This window comes from Acanthaster planci, linkage group LG02 (genome assembly GCF_054643075.1).
Source record: "Acanthaster planci isolate LZ-2023a linkage group LG02, COTS_SCS, whole genome shotgun sequence".
NCBI classification, from domain to species: domain Eukaryota; kingdom Metazoa; phylum Echinodermata; class Asteroidea; order Valvatida; family Acanthasteridae; genus Acanthaster; species Acanthaster planci.
In genome coordinates, this window is record NC_141778.1 from 12,272,461 (window position 1) to 12,298,074 (window position 25,614).

The following is a 25,614-nucleotide window of genomic DNA, read 5'->3' on the forward strand; positions in this document are numbered from 1 at the left end:
GTTCAAGTCCTAACCGAGTACCCTTATGGTATTTCACAAGCCTATAGTCCCCTGCTATAGAGAGGGTCCAAAACAAAATCGTCATAATGATGTCATCAGGTGTCACCCGACATGGCAATAAAGGCGCAAACTTTAAAGCCTTATATTTCATGGAGTACATGGTTGAAACCTGGAGGGTATCTAGAAAGCGAAGTGTTAATAATGTGTTAATGATGATGACGTTATATGTGACAAGTCACATGACATTAAATATGCACTTTTTAAAGCACTATATCTCATGAAGTACATGTCAGATTGAGTTGAAACTTGCTAGCTAGAATAGCTAGAAAGCGAATGGTTTTAGACAAATTTGACATTACATGATGACGACTGACAAGACTGAGCACAAATCAACCTAACATAATGAAATCGTGATGATATTATCATGGGTCATGTGACATATGATTAAGGGCGCAGTTCTTCTCCATACGGTAGGATCTGTACACATGTTTGTTTGTTCATTAACTTCAGCTTGGTAGTTCGATGAAAATTCCCTATAATGCTTATATACTTTACATTACAGTAACGTGCGCAGAGACTGTTTATCCGAAAGCCGAAACAGCGCGTTTTCCCGCTGACCAACGTATCTCTATTTCCTTCTTCTGCCCCAAATCCCCTTTGTTTTGTACATACAGTTCTATAATAATAAGCCATGATGACGTCATCAAGTGATTTATTATTAAATCTGGAATATTTCAATATTATGTACAATCTTTAAAATCCATATAAAATCAACCTAGGGCTCCTGCAACATTCTGTTTGCGGCAAGTGGCCGAGTATAATATTTGGAACGGTCTCTAATTCATCTCCTGTGGGTCAAATCACGTAACCCCTCCTTCAGATCGAAGCTGGAAGTGGGCTTATTGTTTAAAACTGGTAGTAGGTAACAACTTAATTTCAACTCTTGAAAACTTTTACTGATGACGTCACGCAATTGTTGAGCGGCCTCTAGCGACAGGTTGAAAATTCTGAAAAATGAATTTTGAATAGATGTCTGTGGCAAAGTTTTTTGGAATCGCCTGAAATTGGTGAATAAGATGATATTTATTCATTCAATACATACGTGAAGTTTGGGGCCGATGACGTCATCAGACGGAAGTTACAGTAAAAAGTCGTTTTATTGTTTAAAATTCAGTAAAAACCAACAGTGAAAGATATAAGCCTAAATTGTTCGTTAGTTGATAGCTAAAACTTTGGTGTCAACTGCATGAAGTGCCTAACTAGTGTACTTCTTCACACAGACGAAGTGCCGACACGGACATGTATAATAAAAATCTGGACTCGCAATGCCCTTAATCAGCTTATAGAGTCATTGAATCCACTCGCAGCCATTTTACTGAGCCGAATACAAAGCTTTCCTGGTAATGCCCGCCTTTGTTCTTCCTGACGTCAATAATAGGGAGCCAACCCACGCCTTTGTATTCGGCTCGGTAAAATGGCCGCTGGTTGGCTTCTTTTTCATACAAAGGGGGTGCAAGTCCAGGTTTTTTTTTATATACGTCCGTGAGTGCCGACGACAGAAATCCCATTACAATATTCAGTGTTCGAAAATCCCATTCACATACTGGGCACTGGCTACCGTGTGCGTGGGTGCGCAATATCTGCCTGTAACATAGGCAGCGCACATTGCGCAGGGCATGTACTCAGGAGTTGGCAAATTTCCAAACACGTGGCGCTGAAAGCTGATCACACTGTATGGGACGCCGAAAGGAGAAAAATTTTGCAATCTCTAATCTGCGCTCCTTCCGCTATAACAGTCTCGGAACCCTGAGTCCTATGACGTCATTTAAGATCACATGACATGACTGCGGAGTTGAATTCTTTGCAGACCAACATCTCAAGAATATCAAGTCCAACGAGGCTAAAGTTGGTATGAATCATAGAGCTGTAACATGATGCAAACGGATTTGTATTACATTAAAAAAAAATTGGTGATATCATAATGATGTTCTAATTTTTTTTTCACTTTTCCTTACTGACATTCTTTACGATGCATCTCTTCAGCCAAAATTGCTTTTCAAAGCTTTCAAAAGACGAGTGACATGATATTTACAGCGCATACGCCCTATTACCTCCTGAAGTACATGCCCAACTGTGTTGAAACCTGGTACACAGAAAGGGAATAGCTAAAGATTGGAATATGATGGGATAACACCTTCAGGTGAAGTCACTTGACAGTAAATGTGCATCTTTCAGAGCAGTGAACTATATCCGAAAGACTGTGTTGCAACTTTGCAGATAGTTGGAAGGGAATGTAATGGACAACACTTAGGGCCTTTATTGTGAGGATGATTTCACCACGTGAAGAGTCATATGACATTTACAAGTTCACCCTTTAAAGCGCTACATCTTCTGAAGTACATGCCTGATTGAATAGGCATTTGGCAGGTAGCTAGAAAGAGAAATATATGCACTATACACGATATTGAACATAAAGTCAGGATAACACAGTTTGTAATGTTTCAACAGATTGTATTCAATTTCGTCCACGAATTAACTAAATAGCTCACAAACTGAACGAATAGCGTTTTTAAAAGGCTCTGAATCCGAAGCAGCTCTCTGGTTGTTCACGCACATTTTTACTTAGTCTACTTAATTTGCTGTCCCAAGATAAAATTGACTACCTCGTAACACTCATGGAACAACTCAAAGAGAAAACCAACAAACGTTGATAGATTAACCTGAATGGTCCCGGAAGTATACGCCTGAGTTCTTGCGTGACCTAGCTCCCGAACAGGGTCTAGGTAAGGCTGATGGCTTTGCACTGCGATTGGCTACATTGTACACGACCTGTGACAACGAGATTGTCACTTCCTGTTGGTGAAGCGTTATTTAAATTTGTTGGTTCGCCGATGGCAATGTTTTGGCAAGGGCAAAGTGTCAGCTACATAATAAAAACATCGCCTTGGAACAATCACGTGTGGTAATTTATCTTCCCAGTAAGTGTTACTGATCACGTATCTTTTGGCGATATAGTTTGAATCATAGGTTATCTTGATCAATTTTGGATGAATGAATAAAGTGCCGTGAGATATTTTCAGCAACTTGAGTGAGAAAAGAAAAATGTCAAATCGATAACTGCCGCTTTTGTAACCCATTGAGCGAGCTTCCGCGCCTGGTAGAAATGTACCCACAGTGCTCTGTGTGTCGTCAGCTGTGACCCTGTGTGACATATTTACTTTCTGTTTACCTACTTAAAATCTGTGCAAGGTCATCAAGCCTTCCCAGCGCCCTGATCGTCATGCGCTGGGGGCGACGAGCGAACCGCCAGAGCAAAAGCATCCTCTCGTCGGAAAAGAGCCATGTTGGCCAGTAGTGCTCATTTGGTTGGTAGCGATGCGACCATAACGCGTGCATTTCATAGTCGTTCGTGAACCAGGGAAGTTCAGTGATTAAAGGCGATTTTTGGTCCCGACCAAAGAGGCCTGCAATGTTAGGAAAATTGTGCCCTCTTCTGGTCCAGCTCGGGGCTCATAGAGCCCTTTCACACGATTGTGGTGTTGTCTACGATACATATATCAAATCGACAGGTAAGCCATGCTACTGTTGCGCTTCTGCAATTTGTGAACTTGAAGAAATGTGCGAGGCATCAGACCTTATTTTTAATGGGAAAGGAACTAACTAATGATAAAGCACGTACCGTGCACTTAAGTTCAGGACGCTTAAATAATTTAACCCCAGAAGTATTCTGTAGAACAGCTTTATTTCTCGAGATACACTACCACACAAGTCTCCGCAGTTAACAGCCCTGACTGAGGTTCTACAAAAGCCATAATGCTCCTGAAAACAGATTTTCCAGGGTACCAGTAGGCTTAAGGCCATCTACCGATATAACATACAAGGCCATTCATTTCTAAGATCCTTGCTAAGAGGAATCTAAATAAACGGACTTACGGGTATGCAGATATTTCAGAATATTTACCTTTAATTTTGTCATTCTTAAGCCCGGAAATATCAATGTTATTCTTTTGTTATCTTTAACTGACTTCAGGTGTACAAATAATCCAGTGTGCTATATACTGACTCATATTATGTCTGAATATCTAACAAAGTTTCTCATTTGTAGAGCCCAAACACCATCATACCAGTTCAATTTAATACACTGGAGCTGCACATATAGTTGTTCTGAGGCACATATATTTCAGAACACTCAACATTTTAACAGCTGGTTATTATTTTGAGCCCACCCATCGATGCCATTATTAAAGTTGACTGCGGAACGAATTGTACATGAAATCAGGATTGTGCTAATTATACAAAAGTTTCAGAAGAATTGTACAGAAGTTGTACAAATAATCATGGTTTATGGTACCAGTAATTGAAAACTGACAAAATTTCTGTACATAAACAAGTGCAGTTGCATAATGAATTCAATTTCAATGGAAAATTGCCAATTATTTTTGATGGTAAAATTAAAACAAATGTCAGTAATGCTGCAAAAGTCAAAAGAAAAACTTAGAGAAAGTAAGATTGTTTTGATTCTTGCCGAAGTACTGGGATTTCACCTTTACAGATATTCCCCCAACTACAGCTAATATTGATATAAATGGATAGAGGATCACATGCTTTTTCAGATGCTACCACGATTGCAAGATTTTGTTAATTTTGAGACCTTTTATGCTGGGTTATATAGAGCCATCTTTGCGCGAGAACAGGACCGTGAATACACGTAACATTGTAAAATCTCTCAACACTGCTATGCTTTTCCCTGTCGAGAACGTTTGTACAGGAATCTTTCTATTTTAGTAAACCAGAAACTCAGTACCCATACAACTGGCCAATCGGTAACTAAGACACTTAAACAGTTCATTTTAAAGGTAACCAGCCAATCAAAGATCTTGTTCTACGCTATTTATTTGTTACAAAAAGACGAAATTTCAGTGTTGCAATTTCATGATTGATTATTATGACATAAAAGTCTGGCAGGAATGGCGAAGGGGCAAGACACCACACATACATTTCAGTTATTTTTAAGCTAAAAATAATGTCTACCTCTAGGAAAAATTGTATACATGTATCATGAAAAACAATACATATATATCTGTAAGTTAGTAAAAAATATGTGTACAATCATGATCATTTGGGAAACCTAACAACTCGTTTCAAGAGTTAAGTTAAATTTTAAAAAAATATAGTTCTACTCCTTTTTGAAATGCCATTTGATGTAATCATAAAAAACTGGAACATTTCAGAGTTTCATTTCACGATAATTTGGAAGCAGTTTAAGTTTTAGAATTATATCAGTACATGTATGCACTACACTCCTACTACAAAATGTATATTACCTCACTGACAAATACCCACCAGTGTGCACAAGTAATACTAAAATGGTCGTTTCATTCATCCCTAGGCCTGTTGGTTGTATATCTGGTTTGCCAGACTTTAATTTGTGGTGTCCTCGGACGCTGCCCTGTTGTGACGGTTCTCCAGGGCCCACTGCATGGCCCAGATGGCTAGAGGGCGCATGTAGCCCGTGGACCGGAAGTGTTGCGTCTCCAAGATTGCTTCTGGAGTCTGGAAACCCAAGCCTGCTCGATTGTAGCAGGTGTGGTAGATCCCACTGGCTGTTTGAAAGCCTTTTTTCACCAGTCCCTATGGTTTAGAAGAGATATGAATATATTCTCAGTCACAGGAATGTTTGGCAGTCAACATTCAATTTACATAGATGTGCACTGAAACGTGCTCGCCTTTGACGTCTCGCAACATTCTGGTGTACACAAAATTGCCAATAAAAATACACAGATTGGAAAATACAAGCACCTCCATTGTCATGGTACACTTCCTAAAATTCCTCTGCCGTCATGTTACGTCACGTGAAAAACCTTTATGAAAAGATATGATGAAGGTTAAACTTCCTAATTCCTTCCAAATCCTCCACTGTGTAGGAAGCCAGTGATTTATTCATGGTAAAAATTTCAAGAGATGTCCAAGCAAGCTGTCAAAGGTACATTAATACCGACCAACTGACATCTTTAGCCATGCAATGTCTTCCAAACCTGTGGTTGTATTCAGTGATGCAGATTTATCAGAGTTGACCACGTTTAACCAAGATAAAGGATTGTTTGTAAAACACGAAGTATCCCATTATTTTTTTTTCATGAAAATTTCAATTGGGGCTGTTACAACTGATAAATTTTCCGCACTATTGTTCTTTTGGTGCTGGTGTTGCTGTGAAAGTGACCTACTGGAAGCCTGGAACAATCTAGGCCTGGGACGGTTCATCCCTAGTTTATACCTCTTGGATCATGTGAGCAGCTAGGCCATACGTCACCCCAGTCCACACCTCCTCACACTGTAAGCTGGCAGAGTAGTCGATTTTCCCGTTAGGTTTCACCCCATTTGTGGCCCCGAGCAGCCCCTCCCTGAAGGGCAAGACATTCTTCTGGTAGATAGTCTCGAGTGCACTAAGCACATGGTCTGTGGGGAAGATGTCCACACCTGACCGGTCTTTGGTCAGATTGCAAGCCCTCAAGTACCACTGGCCAGCGGTCTGGTCAGCCATGCAGGTCTTGCTGTTGCTATCATAGTTGTAATACTTGCCTGGACAAAGGGTTTTGAACATTGAAAGATCACTTTGTTTTTATTGTTTGTGACAGATACAAAACTGAGGTTTCGTCTGGAAGTATCTTTAGAGCTTAAAGAACTGGGGAATGGATGATATTAAAGTGGAATAAGTAATCATGCAGTGCTTTGATGAATAAGAAAGCTTAATGACATTGGAAAATGAAATTCAAGTAATAGAAGACAAGATGTGAAACTTCAGCCCCTACCATTCCAGAGTTTGTCTTCATAAGACTTCCGGCCCTTGTCTAGTAGCGCGGAATATTCGGAGGCATCGGTGTCCTCATGGCCCAGAATGTGAGCCATTTCCACCATACAACGCAGGGCAGCTAACCACAATCCACCGCAGTATGCACTACCAAGGGAATCAACAACAGAAGTAAGCTCCAATTCAACACGGGACAGGTTCTCTATTCTTCAAAACCGGTTACAAGTAACAACAGGGATGACGTACGGTACCTTTAGAAAGAAACTTCACGACAATGAAAAGAAACAAAAGTAATAACTTCCACTCATCAATTAAAATAATTCAGAAATTTCAAAACGTCTGATTACTGTGGATCAACGCTTTAATCACAAGAGCTAGGATTTTGCTGGAGATTAGAACTGGAAATTTTAGTGGCAATAAGGTTACAGAAGTGAGAAGAACAGTCCAACCTTGCTCCTGTCATGGCCCAGGAATCGTAAGTCTGATCAGCTGTACCAGAATTGTCAATCAAACCATCGTCGTCAATGTCTTGTAGCTTGGCTGTTTCCATGACAGCCTACAGTCAAAACAAAAAATTCTTTTGTACACTTTATATATCTTGCTGGACAAATTTGGTGTGCGACTGATACTGTTCCTCGTTCTATACCTTGCACTTTGGGTACATCTCCCTGAGAAATGCGAGGTCTTGGATTTGGTAGAAGTCCCGGAAAGTAATCAGGACAAACTTGAGGTTTAGGTCTTTCCACTTGCAGGTATCATGCTGGTAGTAACCGTTGATTCGTTTCCACGGCTCCTCCTCTATGTCAAGTGAGAACAGCAGAAACAAAATATGAGGTTTCGATCTCAAACAAAATAAAATATAGCTGCAGAACAGCTGACAGCACTGGCTGCTATCAAGTGCTGCTAGCAATGTCCATAACTGGAAAAACATTAAAACTGCCTTGTCCTTTGGCAAAATGAACATTTGCAGACAGAACACTGACAGCCAAAACCTGTTGAACCTACCAGGATCTCCAATGTCATGTGGTACACAGTTAGCCAGCTTCCGTTTGGCTGGTTGGCCACTGGCTATCTGGTAATAGGATTCGTCATCTGTTGCATGGACACAAGTCCCTAGGGGAGAGAAAACTACAACTACTGAAATTCTACATGCCTACACAAAAAGTACCCTCAGGCACATAAAAACTATAATCCAAAATATTGTTGGAATCGGCAAACAGTGACTCTTGACAACGTAAATCACCTTCAGTCGAAAGACAAAGCAGTCCTTAAGCCTACTCCAGTAGCAAATTTCTTGCAAAGTAATTTTTTAAAGCCCTCCAATCTACTACTGTTTGGAAACTAATGTTTATTGCCAAAGACGTCCTCTCTCGACTTGCAAGAGAAAAAAATTGTCTTTTCAGTAAAGATACAACGAATTTCCTCTCAATTTTAGGCAGAAAAGCTTGAAGGAAAATATGACCCTATTAACTGGTATTGACCTTGTCTGTGATGAATCAAAATCTCACCAATAAAGTCTTGGAAACATAACTGAAGTTGTGGCCACAGCATGGTCAGGGCAAAGGACGCATAGAAATGAACGTCGTATGTGTTGAACATTCTGTACTCATGACCTGAAAACAAAAATGTCCAATATCAAAAAGAAAGTTTCTGCAAAACCTCTGTGTCCAAAATGTCAAAATATGCCAAGTCGTAGACTCAGTAATGCAAACTTGGGCTTTATGTGTAATCTCTGTGACCTTCCACAAGATCTGAAATGTACATAGTCTGACCACCTGTCATTAGACCTTCCAGTCCAGATCACTTACCCTCAAGGTAGGCAAACATGCCCATGTCCTTTTTGAGTTTGGCTGTTCTAGAAGATGGGTCTTGCGTCCTGTCCCCTGCACTACTGCTAGCTTGGTCTTCCTGCGATTCAACCCAGATGGAGCCACCATCTGTCATGAAATACAGCTCATTGAACAACGCAGACTTGTACCAAGCTGGGTAAGATCTGAAGTGACAAACACATGATGGAAAATACAATATTTAGTTAAGAACGGCCCACTGCTTAATTCCCCCGCTCAAATTAAACCTGCAGAGCTACGCCCTTGTGAAATCAAATCGCGCTCCTCACAATCTGGCATAGGATAACATACTCTTCATCAAGGATCGGTTTCTGCCAGGACTCTATTGCCTTCTCCCAACGGCTGTAGCTGCGTAGAGCATAGCTGCACAGTTTGATAGCCGCCTTGCCGTCGTGACCAAACCAGCGTGTGTAGCGCCTGTAAAGACATTCATAAATATATTCAACTGAACTCACAAGTAGCCTCTGTGAGCCGAGTAGCAAAGTGGGTAGCCATATACAGCTTTTAATCAAGTTCTGTAATATTTTCCTCACAAGCTTCCAAAAGTAGTAAACATACAGAACTCTATTTTTGTCAGTGAATAGTAAAACCAAATGCCATCAAAATCCTTACCCTCCATTTCTTTTTAAACCTGACAAAGTCTGCAGAAGACCGAAATGAGTGCCCTATCACTAGGATTATCACTCTCTCCATAATATCATGACACCATGGCTTCTTTACACACACTGTTAGCACTCAGTTTCAGCCTTTCAAGGTGTATATATCTGTTAAGGTGAATTGACATCATTGTACCTGTTGTAGGAGTGGCCGTTGCCCTTAAAATGAATGCGGGGCATGTCCCAGGCCAGGACAAACTCCATCTTTCCGCGACTCTTCTTGGCCACTCGATCAGATGCACAGACTGCTGCTGCTGTCAGCTCACCCTCCTCCGTCTCGTAAGTTGGCACTGTGGAGAGGCACTTGCACTTAGAATCCAACAATAATCCCCATTTCTTCCAGTTATCTATATTTCTTTTCACTGTCGACACAGTTACACATAGAATTCATCAATGAAATTTCACATACAGGCTACAAGAGGCTCCATCCACAAGCTAGCTTATAGTCACTTCTAGTGGCACACGAGTAATTGTTGGTAGAACCCAAGAATTCAGACACATATCATATTCACCTGCTGAGGAGTTAAGATGCCCATCTTCCAGTAAGTCCTCCCAAATTTCATCAGCACTGGTGTTAGGATCAAAATCTGTACAGTATGAGACCTTGACTCCCTCCTGGGCACATATAGTAGATACAATAAAACAAACAATTCTAAAATGAGCTCTCAGATCCCTTAACCAGGCCAAACACTGTTAGCAGACCTTGTTTTAGATAAGTAAATCTTACCTGATTGGCTGCAGCTACAGCCATGGTGCATCTCATGGAGGACTTGTCATCATGCAGCAACACACCCTCACAGGAACCTTCCGTATCCTTGTTGCAGAACCCTTCATTCCAACGGCTTCCGTTTTTATCGCTCGGTGCACCAATCCCGTTCTGCCACGTGAACATGATACTGACATCGACCGGGGTTGAAGCATGATTATCGACCTCCCAAACAAACACACCCACAGGAAGACAGGTGTCCTGATGGTAGAGATGGAATAAGCACAGAAAAAGATTAATCTACATAAACATTTTGGTAAACCTGGAAACATAGTCTGATGTCCTAAATTTAACAACAAAGAATAAAGACATAGAAAGACACAAAGATATTCAGAAGTCACAGGACTATTAGGACTGAAAGAAAATGAGTAAATGAATGAATGAATGAGTAAATGAATGAAAATGAGAAAATGAGTAAAACCTGAAGACTCAGACCACATTTTTTTTCAGTTCACCATGCACATCTCACGAATTTACAAAGGATTGATTGCATGTGGATATGTTCAACAGGAACATGAGGGTAGAAAATTACCCTCATAGATAGCTCATGACCAGAGAATGTTTCTCAGTAATAACTGAGGACCAACCTTATAATCATTTGGAAATACGGATGAGACCTGCCGACACACAAGTGTGACATCTTGCTCTGGTATCCTGTACACAGTCCATGCTCGTGGATACAGGCCGTGGTAGTGAGCTCGATCACCAGGGAAATGCCACTGCCAGGACTGAGTGAGGTGCTTGTTGGAAACTTTTCCGGGGTACAAGACCTGTTGGTACACTGGCTGATTGGGCCTCTGGATCCTGACTATAAACTGTGGGCAGAGAGACCTACCCATGAGTATACCCAGCAAGAAATGAGACCGAGGGGTACCCCCCCCCCAACATGTCCAATCCCTATACACATTTCAGACTATTGTTATTTAACACATCCCCCAAGATGTCTGAAAGGAATTCCCCAGATTCCTGCGAGACAATGACCAACACAAAGCAGGGGGGTTCTCTCTGTCTCATACCTTGCTGCATATGCCCATGAGATACCCGGCGTGATATGTGGGAAAGGGGACCCCCCTAATGTGATGCACAAGTTGTATACTCTAAGGCTATAGTGCCTACTGCACCCCCTCGGAAATCTGAAAGGAATTCCCAAGATTCCACCAACACAAAAGAAGACACAACAGAGGGGGTCCCCCTTTGCCACATATCTTGCATCATGTGGATCATGAAGCAAGATAGGGGACGGAGAGCAGGGCCCCCCCGCACCTTTTTGTCATCGTTTGATTGGAATATCAGGAATTCTTTTCAGACATCTAGGGGGCATCTGGTAGTTAACAATACTCTATGGCGTATAGGGATTGGACATGTGGGGGGGGGGTACCCCTCCGTCCCATATCTTGCTGGGTATAGACCAGACCAAAAAGAAAAAGACTGGTCGTGAATGGCAGGATAGAGCTAAGTTCAAAATTTAGAAAACAATGAAGGAAACACCTTGTGCATTAAACCCAAATTGATATTCCATGCCTTAATTGTGCACTCAAGCATGATATTTCATTCAAATACGGAGGTCCTTCCTGTACAAACAATTTGGGCACCTGCTTTTCCAAAAATGCAGAAAAGTGAAAATACTGCACACCGAAATGTGCTTTGTTCATTGGCAACGTAAATCCCCAAAGCCCACTTGCATTATCATGCATATCCCATGTACACAAAAGAATTTATGGCCTTTTGTACTTTGACCGTGCCTTGTTGCCTAGCCCGTTCCTTGACCACATGGGGATGACATCACACCATGCCATGCACCACGAGCTTGGCTGGAGGTTATTCATGAATATCAAGTGCTTGGCTGAGCAAATTTGATTTCACCATCAAAGTGATTTGCAGCCAGAGGTGGTGTGTCAAAGATAGGATGACACAACGAGAATATAAGCAATTAAGAGTGGACAAGGGATGTACTGTACATGTAAGCTCATTGTAAGGGCGTGGTAGCTACTAGGGTGGATTTTGCCCCTTTACCGTTTCTCCAATGTCATTGTTTTTACTTAATCAGTAACAGATTGCGCAAATTTAAAGTCAGATTCACCTTCATCAATTTCTGAGTATAGGCCTACACATTGTAAAATGTAAAGTTTTCACTGCAGAGTGTCCATAACCATTGAATTTTCACAGACTGCACATGCGTATTTTCTAATCAGGTGTTTACAGTAAATTTAAATTAGCAAGTCTGAGTTGAAATGTCATAATATGTAGCCCTTTTCCCTTTTGTCATTTGGTATCTTGCCCTATTTCCCTTTGGGTCGTTCAAACATTTATGCAATTTAAATGCTTACAAGCAATGAATGAATTACGACGTTTTATTCTGAAAGCATTTAATTTTCACACACAGAAAAAATAAAAACAAGTGAAGATTTTGTATGAAGAATAAGGCCAATAAAATGCCATTTTATTCACACCGGAACTACTTGACATCTGTGAGAGCCGGCAGGATCATGATAAAAATACGAGCGAAACGTTTCCCTTGGCATCACATGCTCCTCACATTTATTATGAAATCATAAATAACTGCTTTGACAGCCAAGAAATTAGTGGTGTATTCCACTGTAGCACGTCAGTGGATTTTTACATGGTAAATGTGAACTGCTCTCAAATCCTGACCCTCCCCCAAAATGATTATTAATTTTTGTAGCTAACCAATTCTAACTTGTGGCTAAGAATTTATTTTAAATATGGGATTCTTTCGCTTAGTAATAAAAAGTTGCATTCCAAAAATATTTTATCTTTTTATGCATAAGAGAGAATTTCTGAATTTTGTTGACATTTTTGGCACATACATTATAAAATGATGAAAAGTTATCCCAGTGATTTTCAATGATGCCAATTCACATTCATAAGGGTTTCTCTCTACAGTTAAAGTGCAAAAAAATGAAAAATGAAACGAAATTTTGACGGCTATGTTACTGGCATGGAACTGCCCAATTAAAAGAAAAGACGAATACTCCCCATTCACGTCTCAGCTTACCTGGTTCACTTCCACTACGTTGTAGGTGTATATACCCGGTGTGAGGGACCATCGACAGAACTCACCCTTCCAACCTCTGTTGATTGCCCCACAGCCTATCCCGCCGATGGGAACCCCTGTAAAATGAATGGAGTATTCTAATTCCTGATCGGAACATGTGTTCCTGTAGTCTTTCCTTGTTTTTAAATATCAATAAAAAGCGCATTAAGAGTTCCAACAAAAGTTGTACAAACAAAATCTCACAAGAGACTACTCTTTGCTGCTATCAGCCAAAAGTCAAGTCTGAGTTGAGGGGGTTGGGTGGCATCAAACTACAAACAGAGATAAAAGTCCAGTTGATCAAAGAAAGACAAGAAGACACCGTTGCAGAAACATTTACATTCCAAAGTAATTGAATACCGTCGTGTTAAATACTCTAGAGGCAAAACATACGTTGGAAGAGCAATAAGAAGAACTGTTACAGAAAATCGGTGAGTTTAATCGTAGATCGGTTGGAATCTAGACATTATCGTTTCGTTTTATATCAACGTGACGCGATATCAACCGTTAATTAAGAGGGAGTTCTTACGTACCGCTCCCCAAGTGTTTACAACTTTAAAAAGTGATACAAAACAAAAATCAACAATGTTTCCGCTGGTCTTTAAGAGCGCCTCCGGGACTCTACAAAGACAAAGTCAAAACCCAAATCCAAAACAACCCAAACTATAAACTTCATGAAGAAAAACCTTCGCATATGCACAGTCTGACGGGCTAGAATTCTCAAACGTCGATTTTCCTACACCGGAGTCTCTAGTCCCTCGTTTAGATACCCAGAACAATTCAGAGATCAACGTATTTGGTTATGAGTCCAAAGACGGTGTGTTTCCCCTCTACCTGTCTAAACAGTGTTTAGACAAAGAACCTGTGAACTTACTATTTCTCAGTAACGTCAAAACCTCCCAATATTGTTGGAAAATAAACAAGACGCTCCCTTCGTGATCTACGCTGATTTCGAATCTATTTTGAAAAAGGCAGAAGACATCTAAAGCCCCTCTACTACAAAAACAGCAACAACAAAACACACAAGCATATAAGCTGTCTGGTTTTTCTTATGCCTTAGTTCGATGTGACGGTGTCTTCACGAGCCGAGAGATCTATAGAGGCCCGGGCTTTTCAACAAGATTCATATAGTCTCTAACCAAAGAAAAAGATGAAATCAACGCCTTGCCTGCTAACCCTAAGCCACTGTCTTGGACTCCAGAAGTACAAAAGTATTTTGCCACTGTTGGATTTGCGAAAAGCCCTTCTATCCAAACCATCCTTACAACTGTCAATGTCTAATACCCGAAGAACCGACCAGAAGCAAAGAAAGAAGAGTTTTCTTTTAAAAACCGCAAAGGACACACGGAGTACCTTTCTCTGTATTGTAAATATCGCTTCAACAATTTTTTTAGAAAGGGCAGAGATCACTGTCACGTGACGGGCAAGTTCAGAGGCGCTGTCTACGCCTGCCGCAATCTCAAAACAGACAGCTATTCCAGTCGTGTTACACAATTTAGAAAACTACGATGCCCACTTGATTATGCAAGGCGCTTCTACTTTCAACCTAGGCAAACTCTGTTGTATTGCTAAAAACTTCGAAAAGTACATAAGTAAGGCCAATTCAGGGTCATCGACTCGTTTCACTTGATGGCAACTTCGCTCGAGAAGTTGATCAAAGACTGTCCTCGTTACGCTTTTTTTTTACTCGAAAAATGTTTCGCTGAGCGCAAAGAGCTTCTTTTACCAAAACGTTTACCCTTACGAATACTGGTACATAAACTCGTTTGAAAAGTTTAAAGAGACGCAGATACCACCGCAAACAGAATTTTATAGCAGCTTCCAACAAGAAACCATCAGTAAGAAAGACTACGCCAGATCCAAACGAGTTTGGAACACTTTTGATTGTAAGACCTTTCGCGACTACCACGACCTCTATGTAGAAAAAGACACGTTGTTACTCGCTGGCGTGTTTGAAAAGTTCCGCAAGGTGTGTCGAGTGAATTATGGTCTCGATCCAGCCAAAATATGTGGCACCCGGTCTGTCTTGGGACCCTTTGCTGAAAAGCTCTCGCGTCGAGCTAGAGCTACTCACGGACGTCGACGAGCACTTATTTTTTGAACGAGCTAAACGAGGTGGTATTTCTAGTGTGCCCCCGTCGTATCTGTTGTACCTAGACACCAACAACTTACACAGGTGGGCAGTGTCGCTACCATTGCCTTACCGAAGATTTTGCTGGGTCAAAAAAACCAGACGAGTTTACCACAGAGCACGTGTTGTCGCTCTCTTTAAAATCAGACACCGGCTATTTACTCGAAGTGGACCTGGACTATCCTCAAGACCTCCACAATTTGCACAACGACTTTCCTTTAGCTCCGGAGAACTTTAAGATACCCACAGATTGGTTTTCTGAGTATCAACGAGACCTTCTGGACCGCAAACTCACAGAACTAACAGCTACAGTCGATAAGCTTACGTGTACGCTTCTACCTAAGAGCGAGTATGTGGTGCACCATCTTACGCTCCAACTGTACTTGCGTCTTGGACTCACACTACAAAAAGTACATTGCGTCTTGGCGTATAAGCAAAAGCCTTGCAATCATACAGATAAAAATACTTAACTTCGCATCCAGCCAACTCTGACTTTGCGAAAGACTTTTTTTTAATCATGAACAACATTTTTTTTTGGGGGGGGAATCGATGGAGAACGTGAGAAGTCGGGTCAACGGTTATTTATTTCGCGACAAAAAAAGACGCTAGCAAGTTCAAGCGTCTGTTTTTGCAACCCAGTTACAAAACAACCACGGCTCTCCCAGAGTGTCAGTTGTTGTTTGTCGAAATGTACAGAACAAAACCACGCTTAACAAGCCGATCTATTGCGGCGTTAGTATTCTCGATGTATCTAGAACGTTCAGGTACAAGTTTTATTACATGCAACTAAAACGCGACTATCAAGACAGAGTGCGCTTGCTGTATACAGACACCGATTCTTTGTTTATCGCGGTGTTTACCGTAGACGTGTACGCAGACTTGAAACAAATCAAAGGCAATCTGGATTTTTCCAACTACTCACCCGAGCATCCGCTATACGATCCCCAAAACAAAAAAGGTCATTGGTAAATTCTAAGATGAGTTTGGCTGTAAACTCGTGTCTGAGTGTGTGTGCATCCGACCTAAGATGTATTCCATCTTAACAGTTATCATCCCAACGTTTAAAAAACAAAAGACGTCACTAAAGTCGTTACGAGCAAACAAATCAGACACTAGGATTACAAAAGCTACTTGTTCCTGTGAGAACTAAAGTTCTTTCAACAATGTTTATTTCGGTCCGAAAAACTTCTCCTTTAAACCATGAATCAAAACAAATTACCTCTGAGTCCTCTGGATACTAAATGGTTCTTGTTACCAAACAGTGTGTACACTTTAGCTTACGCTCACAACAGAATTCAAGCTCAAACCGTAGCAGATCTGGAGGGTAACTCCGTGTCCTTTAGTGTATCTAGAAGCAACGTTAACAACCGTTAAAACATGTATTTGAAAGTTTTTGTAAAGTACATGTATATACCCCGTGGCAGGCAGATAAATTTGCCACACAGTCTGATCTACGGAATTCTGGAAGTGTCAGTCGACTTGTCGAGATCCTGACATATTTTGTCTCACGATGATGACATATTACGGGCAATATGGCGAGACAATGAAATGTTTTATCGTAGGATGAAGACATCCTGTAATGGAAATGACAACATCCCGCGATAATTTATGGGATGGGATGACAATATCCTAAAAGTTGGATGACTACATGATGAGTTAATTTATCCTTGGATGACGACATCGTAAAAGTGATTTGACGACATTATTTATCAATGGGTACCTTGACAAACCACCTCGAAAACAGGTGGCCTGAGATGGTAGAGTTTTCAAAGCATCGTCCTGTTGCCATACATGATATTATTTAGATGATGTCTCACCGCCTGTTACAGGTTGTTAGGTAGACATCACACTTGGTAGATGTCTCTGGATGATGACATCCTCATCTAATGATTATCGTCATTATCTGAGGATGTCATGGAATGATTGATTTAAATAAACCAATAAGAAATCTCATCATCCAACTTTTACGATGTTGTCATCCTATGATAAATTATCTGAGATTGTCATCACCCAACATTTATGATATTGTCATCCCGTGATAAATTATCTCAGGATGTCGACATCTTGTCTTTATTATGTCGTCATCCCCAGAAAAACATGTCAGGATCTCAACAAGTCGGACGGCACCTCCAGAGCTCCGTAGTTTTCTTAACACGTTCTCACCGCGCTCTAATCGAAGCCGGTTTTTTTGGGCAAGTGCTTCATAGTGCTTTAGCCTTTCCAGTAGCCTTTAAGACTATAAAAGAAGCAAAACAGTTCTTTCTCTTTGTCCATGTTTAACTTGTTTTCCTTGTTCTGTTCCTTGTTCACCTTGTCTTTGTCTACCTTGTCAATGCTTTTCTTGCTTTCCTTGTTTTTTCAAATATAAAGAGTTTAAGCAAATCGATACGCAAGGTAACTGCCGGGCACGGCTAAACTCACTTTCGAACTGGAGCTAGACGGAGGATCAGACAACCACCACACTGTTTCGTCTGAACTGAATACTTAAATCACGTTTACAATGTATAAGAAGGATCACCCCAGGGGCCTCATTGTCGTATTATAAAAAGGTTCTAAAGCCTCTCAACCATAAATGTCATCAACCAAAAAAAGACATGTGCGGTATTCGTAGCACACATGGGACTAGTTCCGAAGAGAAAAAGCAAGAGCTCAAAACAGAATATGATTGACACATGCAAGACGAAGAAAACGTCCCTGAGTTGAAAGTACTTGTATGCGAAAGATAAAGCCACTAAACAAGATCAGCACTCTGAAGCCGTGTTTGACCTTGAACAAGTTATCTACCTCCCGAGGTCAAATAGATCAGAGTTGTTTTAAAAGCGACGTTTGAGTTGTTTCAATTTCACAAAATATAATTTGGGTATTGTCATGTTTCTCATGAGGGACAAACAGGTCGTGGCTTCTGTGAGCTTGCATCGTATGTTCATTCGTTTTTGAAGCAAGTCGACGCACAGGGCATCAGAGCTGTTGATCTTTTTGCTGATGGTTGCTTTGGTCAAAATAAGAGATCGATTGTGCCTGCCATGATGATGATATACTTTGTGAACAACTCGAAATCAGTTCAAAGGGTTACTCTTCCCTTTTTAAAGTGAACCATGGACAATCGAGGGAGATACCATCCACAGTACTATGGAATAAGCATTGTCACGAGTGGGAGAAATATGAGTTCCTTCACAGCCGCTCTCAGTCATCAAGATGGCAAAAAAAAATCCAACACCTTATCATGTAGTTTCAGTGTCATTACTGATGTTCAAGACTGGAAATCATACAGCCAAAGGCTTGATATTTTACGAGTGAGGTTCTCAGAGGATGGCAAAAAGTTGAATGGACCAAGTTCAAGTAGGTTCAGGTTGACAAACGTGAAAAAGAGCAGATTTGCTCTCATACAGATCCTGCATTTTCAATAGTCGACATAAGGAACAGTCGTCGCCACACAGCGACTTTTGACAGTCAGGCACTAGAGCCTCTTTACACACCTCAGTCTCCAAAGCTGTTATACGACAAGTTTGAAGATCTGCTAAGCCTCTGCTCCGGACCAACTCCACTCATCTCACATCCACTGACTACCAATCCTTTTATCGTCGACTTCCACTCCATCCTCGTTAATCTTAAACGTAGCTATCATTACACTGCATATTTTGACATAATTTTAGCTGAAAGTAATTAACAGTCACATTAGTGCCTAGCGATACACAGACCTACGCTGGTTTGTTCTAGATACACATGCTCACAAATTTCAGTTATCATGCACATCAACTTTTCAAAATGCTTTCGGTTTCATGGAAACAAAAACTTAAATAAAGGTGCTCAAACAATTTAAAGTGTCCGCTTGAATTCTTATCCTGTATTGAAAATGCCTGCCTGGTCTGAGATACTGCAGCAGCATTCTTCTTTCTGTTAATAGTGGATTTTGTCTTCGTCACTGTTTTGACTTTTTCATGTAAAGTAACTCGTGTAAGTCATTTTTACGGTTGAACTAATATACCTATACCGTCAAAACTGAGTAGTGAAAAATAGAAATTAAGACTATTTTGGCTGACCTCAGCTCTTAGTAATTATGAGATTATTTGTGGGAGATTTAAAGACTGTTACCTTGTAAAATAAATGGAAATGTTGTTTTCATGGAATTTCACTTTTGGAAGATAATGCAATCCAGGTCTAAGATGCTGTCAGCATTTTTCAATTTGGATTTTTTTACTGCCACTCATTTTGACGGAGATGGATTGGTACAATTATTTTGTATAAAGGTAGGCATGTTGGCCTCATCTTTGGCGTTTTACGATTAGTGATTCAAAAATACCGTCCATTCTGTGTGGACTGAGGGGATTTTTGCTGAAGATTTCGTCAGCTGACTCCAGCTCTTAGTCAAATTATCAAATTATTTGGGGGGGATTGAAAAGACAAATAAAATAAATGGAAATGTTTGGCAGGAATTTCTCTTTAAAGAAAGCCCGTTAGGTCTGAGATGCCAACAGCATTTGTCTTGCTCTTTGATACTGTATTTGTCTGTACCGTTAATCAGTTTGAGAGAGAAATTTAATCAACTGGTTGGTAGAATTCTGCTTTTTCTACAGAGGAAGGCTTGCTTGCTCCGTTTTCGCTGTTTAACTGGCATATCAACTATTTAAACACGGACACGTTGAAGGCTTTCGAGCAATAGGAAGAGCTAAACAAAGTTATTTATGAATTTGGAGTAATAAACACGCATAGTGGGATTCTTTGAAACATGCATGGACAGCTTTACATCAGTATATCTTTCGATTACATATGTTTTGTTGTACTGTTTTATATGATGAGTTATCATTATTTGGATGGGAAACGAAAAGGTAGCCTAACGATTTTTAAAATAACTGTAAACAAGTGTATAAATTTTCGATTCAGTTAATGTTGGAGAACAACTTCCATTTTAACAATGTAAATAAGATTTATTTTTAATGTTGGTATATTGCCAATGGGGTAAAAGAAACACGAAGTGTTGATATTCCTGCAGAGGGATTCTTTGATCCTTTTGTAGAAAATGAATTTACTGAATGAAATATCAAAATAAATGAAAATTATTCTTTGGTCCCTTTTATTGAAAATGAATCCATTGAAATAAAATATTGAAATAAATGAAAATAAAACCCCTTACGATTCTAGTATAATTGCTGCATTGATCTTGTCGCCTTTCTTGTGAGTGCACATCCGTGTTGGAAAGGAACATACAAAAGGCCATAATAGATATAGGAAATCTGTAGTAAGAAATATTGTTGAATCGTAAATCATTGAATTGTGAATCGTTAATCGTTCTTAACCTCTTATGTAGTATGCATGAGCTACAAAAGCATTAATTTATATGTTATCTGTTTGTGCAGAGCTCATTCGGGACCTTTCTAACGATGCAAACGTTAATCACATTTGAAATATTTCACAAGGAGACGTGAACTGTATCTTTTTGTGGGGTGCGGGAAGTAAGTTTCGGCCACTTTTGGTTTCACGAAGGGACGGGCATCTTTGTGTGCGGCGCACAAGTAGAATATGACACTTTTGAGTTTTCACGAAGGGACAGGTGTCCTTTTCTATTATTGTACGAATAATTCAATTCATTCAATAAAAAACCACATTTAATATCAATTTAACCACTGAACAGTCTATCCAATGTGAACAAATCGCGAGATATGCAATTTTTAGGTTTGTTTATCAGGTTTTTAAGTAAGAATATTTTCAAAGGCGATTATCTCACAATATCATTTTTCTCAGATTCGACACGCCCGTCCCTTTGTGAAAACGGTGACGAATTTTAACGTGGCACTGAATCACTACAACTTAAATAGAACCAAAAATAACTCGTGACGACAGACTGACCTCGCACAAAATAATCACTGCGTCACCAGGGTTTAGTTTGCAAAGCAATAACAACGTGGCAATGAGTCACTGCAAACTGAATAGAACCAAAAGTGAATCGTCACGTATGTTTCATTCCAATTCAACGTGTGGAAATTAAGGACTTTGACCGTGCGCGGAGGTTACTTGACCGGACCGGACCCTCGTGAACCATATAGAAACGTCCTCAACAACCTGGCAATCCTCTGTTGAGCCTTCTCATATGAAGACCTCGTTTACACAAAGTAATTAACAAACGATCACATTGAAACTCTTTGTTTGTGCTCTAGAAGGCTTAAACCGAATAAAACACTGCAGAATCATGAAAACAAATGCTACATAAATATGAAATTTAGCCTGAAAGTGGTTGCTAAGGTAATAAATTACAATGTATTTCCATTTCAATCGATCACTTGGTCTTTTGCACTAAATTTCTCAAGTTTTCCAGAGAGACACTGCATACGACTGACCAGAATCTCAACTACATAGTACAATCAGTTCTATGTGGCTAATTTTTTTGTTCGACTTTCATGAGTTATATTTGATACTTCTGCGCAACACAATCTATGTGTTTTACATGCACAAAACCGATCCAGCCACGTACTGCGTGCACGGTACATTGCGGCCTGTCATGTTTGAGGCGTACCGCGGCGTATGTACAAGTATATGGAAATTTTCGACGGGTGTGGTTCATGCGTGTATATTACATGTAAAACTGGGGATTATACCGTGAATTCAACATTTTCCTGCCAATTTTATAGTGACAGCTAGACCTCGGTTCCAATAATAAACTTCATGTTAACTTACTCTACTTTTGTGTTCGTCTTTCGTTCCCAAGTCACTGAATTCTTACGCTCGCAACTTAGATTATGCGGGATGAACGGAATCGGTGCTGAGTTATAGTACGTCGATATGCAAACGCATCCGGTTGGGAAGAGAAAAAAATCTAGCGCAAAACAATCAGCAAATCTGAAACCTTCAGACCTATTTCCACCACAGCCCACTTTTTCCAACTTCAGGAAAACTTCCAATTCTTTATTTCGAGCCTTCAAAAATCGAATCAAAACGAGTGGAGACTGCACGACGGGAGGCGCGATGGGTGTGTCCAAAACAGGCACTTTCCAACTACTATATTATATTATATTATATTTGATCAATCATTTGATCAATCATTCATACAGATATTCGGGAAAGATAAAGCTGCAAATATATTGAACTCACCGTACAGTGTTTTAAAAGGGATTGGCACAATATCGATGAATGGTCGGCGTCCAAGCATCCACATTTTCCACACGAATTTAAGATACCTGCCAATAATAAAAGAATTCCCCTCTTAATTAAAATGCAAATACTCCATTTAAATCATGACAGAATAAAATTTAAGGTGTGCTGTGAAGCTTTTGTTTACTTACTGCTCTGAACATACAAAATAACGAATCAGTGAGGAAGGGAACAGTGAGTTCAGTCAAATGGACACAAAAATGCAGGATGTTTTTGTATACAAAACCATTATGGGTCGACGTCCAACATAATTCATCGGCTTCAACGCGTCGCACAGCGCCGCACTCCAGCCTCCCTAGACCCGCCGAAGCGCGGCACCATGCGCCGCTGGAGGACAACATGCATAACAATGTTGTAATTGTTGGATGCACTTCATAGACATGGCGTCCAGCATTCAGTGAACCCGGGGTCCCGCGATAAACAGACAGAAATTTTCAAGTTTTAAGTAGCACTTACCTGAGAAAGATATAGTTTATAAATTCGTTATTTTGAAATTCTTACACGAATGATTTGCAGCTCATTTATTTTCAACACGGACCCTAAAAATGTAAAAAAAAATAGAGCTTATTTGTCCGTTTGCTAACAGAACAGAAGGCTTTTGGCATTCTTTTGTACATTTGACAACTGTGGCATCATCACATCAGGTCATTTTTCGTATATAACACCCCTCTTTTAAGATATCTGCAAAGTTTCAACCTGATAGAACATGTCCTTCAGGAGATATTGGGCTTTAAACAGTGCACCTTTAATGTCACGTGACTTATCTCCAGATGACGTCATCATCACATCAGGTAAAAAATCCTCTAAAACACTCCCTTTCCAAGATATCTGCAAGATTTGAACCTGATCGAATAGCTACTTCAGGAGATATATAGCTTTAAAGACTGCACATTTAATGTCACGTGACTTGTCTCCTGATAATATCATCATCACTTGAGGTTAATTTTCCTCCAAAGGCCTTGCGTTTGAAGATATCTGCAAGATTAAAACCCGATAGGACATCTATTTCAGGAGATATAGGGCCGTTAAGGTGTGCATTTAATATCACGTGACTTTTTCTCCCGATGACGTCATCATCACATAAGGTCAAAACTCCTCTAAAGCACTCTCTTTTCAAGATACATGTGTCTGCAAGATTTGGACCGGATGGGAAAGCTACTTCAGGAGATATAGGGCCTTAAAGAGTGTATTCTCCGTTGACATGGATCTGCAAACTCCCCCCCTTATTTACAAAATCATAAATATGCATAACATTATAAAAAACATTATTCATTGATAATCTCTAACGTAATAATAATTGACTGCACATGTCAGATTTTCTGTGTACAAAAATTCAGAAAGAGAGTGCAGGACCGCTGTCGATGACATCTGTTGCACTATCCTGGACATTTTGGCGCAAAAACTGAATTTTACTTTTTACTAGAAAGTTGTAATCTGTGATAAACACTAAGAAACCACTCTTGCTTTCAATTGGAAAACGCCATGTGAGATCTGTGAGTTAAGGGTCAAGTGATGTCATTGACTTCATCATCCGCCGGGTCTGGAGTTCATGACCTAATACGTCCCCACACAGATCAGGTGTCAGCCATATTTTTTAAGCAAACAAAGAGTAGAATCCATGCAAAATTAATAACATTTGACATTTCTATAATGTTATTATGAAAAAAGCAAAATATCGGTATTGGACAAAATATGATGTCGACGGTGACTACATTGGTATGTGATTTGAATAATATTCTACCCGACCGAATTTAATGGAATATTCAAAATTTAATCATAAATCACATGATGACGTCATCATGACTGAACTATTTACGTATTATCTTCGATTTATGGGGAATACTACTTTTAACTCTGGGGTAGCTTGGAACAGGTGTGACTTAAGCTGATGAAAAATGGTTGAACCACGTCAGGTTTCAATCTCCTCTTGACATTGCTTGTGAGCACGAAACCTGTTACCCTCGACAAAATTGCGAGCAGTCTCCACTACTGTAGGTAACATCTGATCGACTGATGGACGTCCCCATGTCTTTTGTCATTCTCAAGAGCACTGAGGGCCACGTTCGTACTCTTGAGCTAACGCAGTAATGACAAAATTCACGTTTGCTTTGATGTCCATGGTTTCTTAACAGTCCAATCAGAATGGCGAAAACGTTTTCATTCATAAACGAACTTTCTTAGGAGGAAGCAGAATAAAAGCTAAGAGGATTGGGGAGTTGGGGAAGATTAATGTTGGCTGTTGGCTATCAAGACGTCACCACGTGCAGAAAGCTCAAAGGGGTTTTCAGAAACATCAGCCACAATGAGTGATATACACGTGCTGCGCCCTCAGTGTTTAAAACACTGTGGCTTTTTTCTGGAATGACTTCACAGTTTTGCTCATGAATATGGAAATTCATCAGCATAAAAATCAAAAAGGCAGTAATGTACCCTCTGAAATTGTGAAACAAAAGTTGAATATGAGGTTAACTAAGACACTAAGGTGCATTTTGAAGGTTCGCACTGAAACAAATTGATTGCAGCTACCCTTAAAATATGTGCAATTTTGACTAGATACAACTAGGCCTATAAACTACAAGTTCATTGACAAGGATACAATGTTACCCAACTTTGAATTAGTTTTAGGAATAATATAGCTTGCAAAACAATAGGACCGGGGCAATTGAGCATTGACTGGGTAACATGGGTCCCATGTTGCACATAATGGGTCCCAGATGGGCTCACACTAGTGGGCAAATGCCAAAATGTTGCGACGGGACCCAAGTTGGGCCCAAGTGGGCAATTTGGGTAACTTCTAGCTACGCTTGATCTGCCCGAACGAATCCTAAGTGGAACCCATACTGGTTTGCTGGTTGATTGTAAATTGATGTTGGTCATATGTGACTTCTCAACAATATTTCACAACCGATTCCTTGCACCCGTGAAACAGTAAAACTTTTGATTTCTTTTTAAATTATTGTTATAATAACAAAATTGTTCTTGAAAGTGGATTAGAATTAAATGGCTATTTTGTTTTCTCGTTGAAAATCTTGCCGGAATTTGAAGCATTCTTATTGGCTGAAACAAGAGGAGTGATCTTGGTCCTTGACCTGTAGTCAGCACTTTTATGGGCAGTGCCGACCACGGGGGAAGTGGGGAACTTGCCCATTGCCTTCTTAATTTTCGAAACCTCAAGATTCAGAATTCGTTCTTTGTGCTGATCTTCTTG

At 40.1% G+C, this 25,614-nt stretch overlaps 1 protein-coding gene across 2 annotated transcripts in view; it reads right to left on the reverse strand.

Moving 5' to 3' along the window:
* Nucleotides 1-4,104: 4,104 nt before the first annotated feature.
* The window catches only part of LOC110980408 (non-lysosomal glucosylceramidase-like), a 29,054-nt gene continuing 7,544 nt past the window's right edge, over nucleotides 4,105-25,614 (reverse strand). For both annotated transcript variants that reach the window (XM_022237051.2, XM_087133588.1), the window contains 15 exons: nucleotides 22,347-22,432; nucleotides 13,094-13,209; nucleotides 10,665-10,892; nucleotides 10,039-10,278; nucleotides 9,824-9,926; nucleotides 9,448-9,601; nucleotides 8,947-9,072; nucleotides 8,617-8,801; nucleotides 8,317-8,421; nucleotides 7,814-7,921; nucleotides 7,455-7,606; nucleotides 7,258-7,364; nucleotides 6,810-6,955; nucleotides 6,275-6,579; nucleotides 4,105-5,631 (listed from right to left, as the gene is read on the reverse strand). In XM_022237051.2, the coding sequence (XP_022092743.2) occupies nucleotides 5,422-5,631; nucleotides 6,275-6,579; nucleotides 6,810-6,955; nucleotides 7,258-7,364; nucleotides 7,455-7,606; nucleotides 7,814-7,921; nucleotides 8,317-8,421; nucleotides 8,617-8,801; nucleotides 8,947-9,072; nucleotides 9,448-9,601; nucleotides 9,824-9,926; nucleotides 10,039-10,278; nucleotides 10,665-10,892; nucleotides 13,094-13,209; nucleotides 22,347-22,432 (2,371 nt within the window). In that variant the 3' untranslated portion in view covers nucleotides 4,105-5,421. The remainder of the gene's footprint in view (nucleotides 5,632-6,274; nucleotides 6,580-6,809; nucleotides 6,956-7,257; nucleotides 7,365-7,454; nucleotides 7,607-7,813; nucleotides 7,922-8,316; nucleotides 8,422-8,616; nucleotides 8,802-8,946; nucleotides 9,073-9,447; nucleotides 9,602-9,823; nucleotides 9,927-10,038; nucleotides 10,279-10,664; nucleotides 10,893-13,093; nucleotides 13,210-22,346; nucleotides 22,433-25,614) is intronic.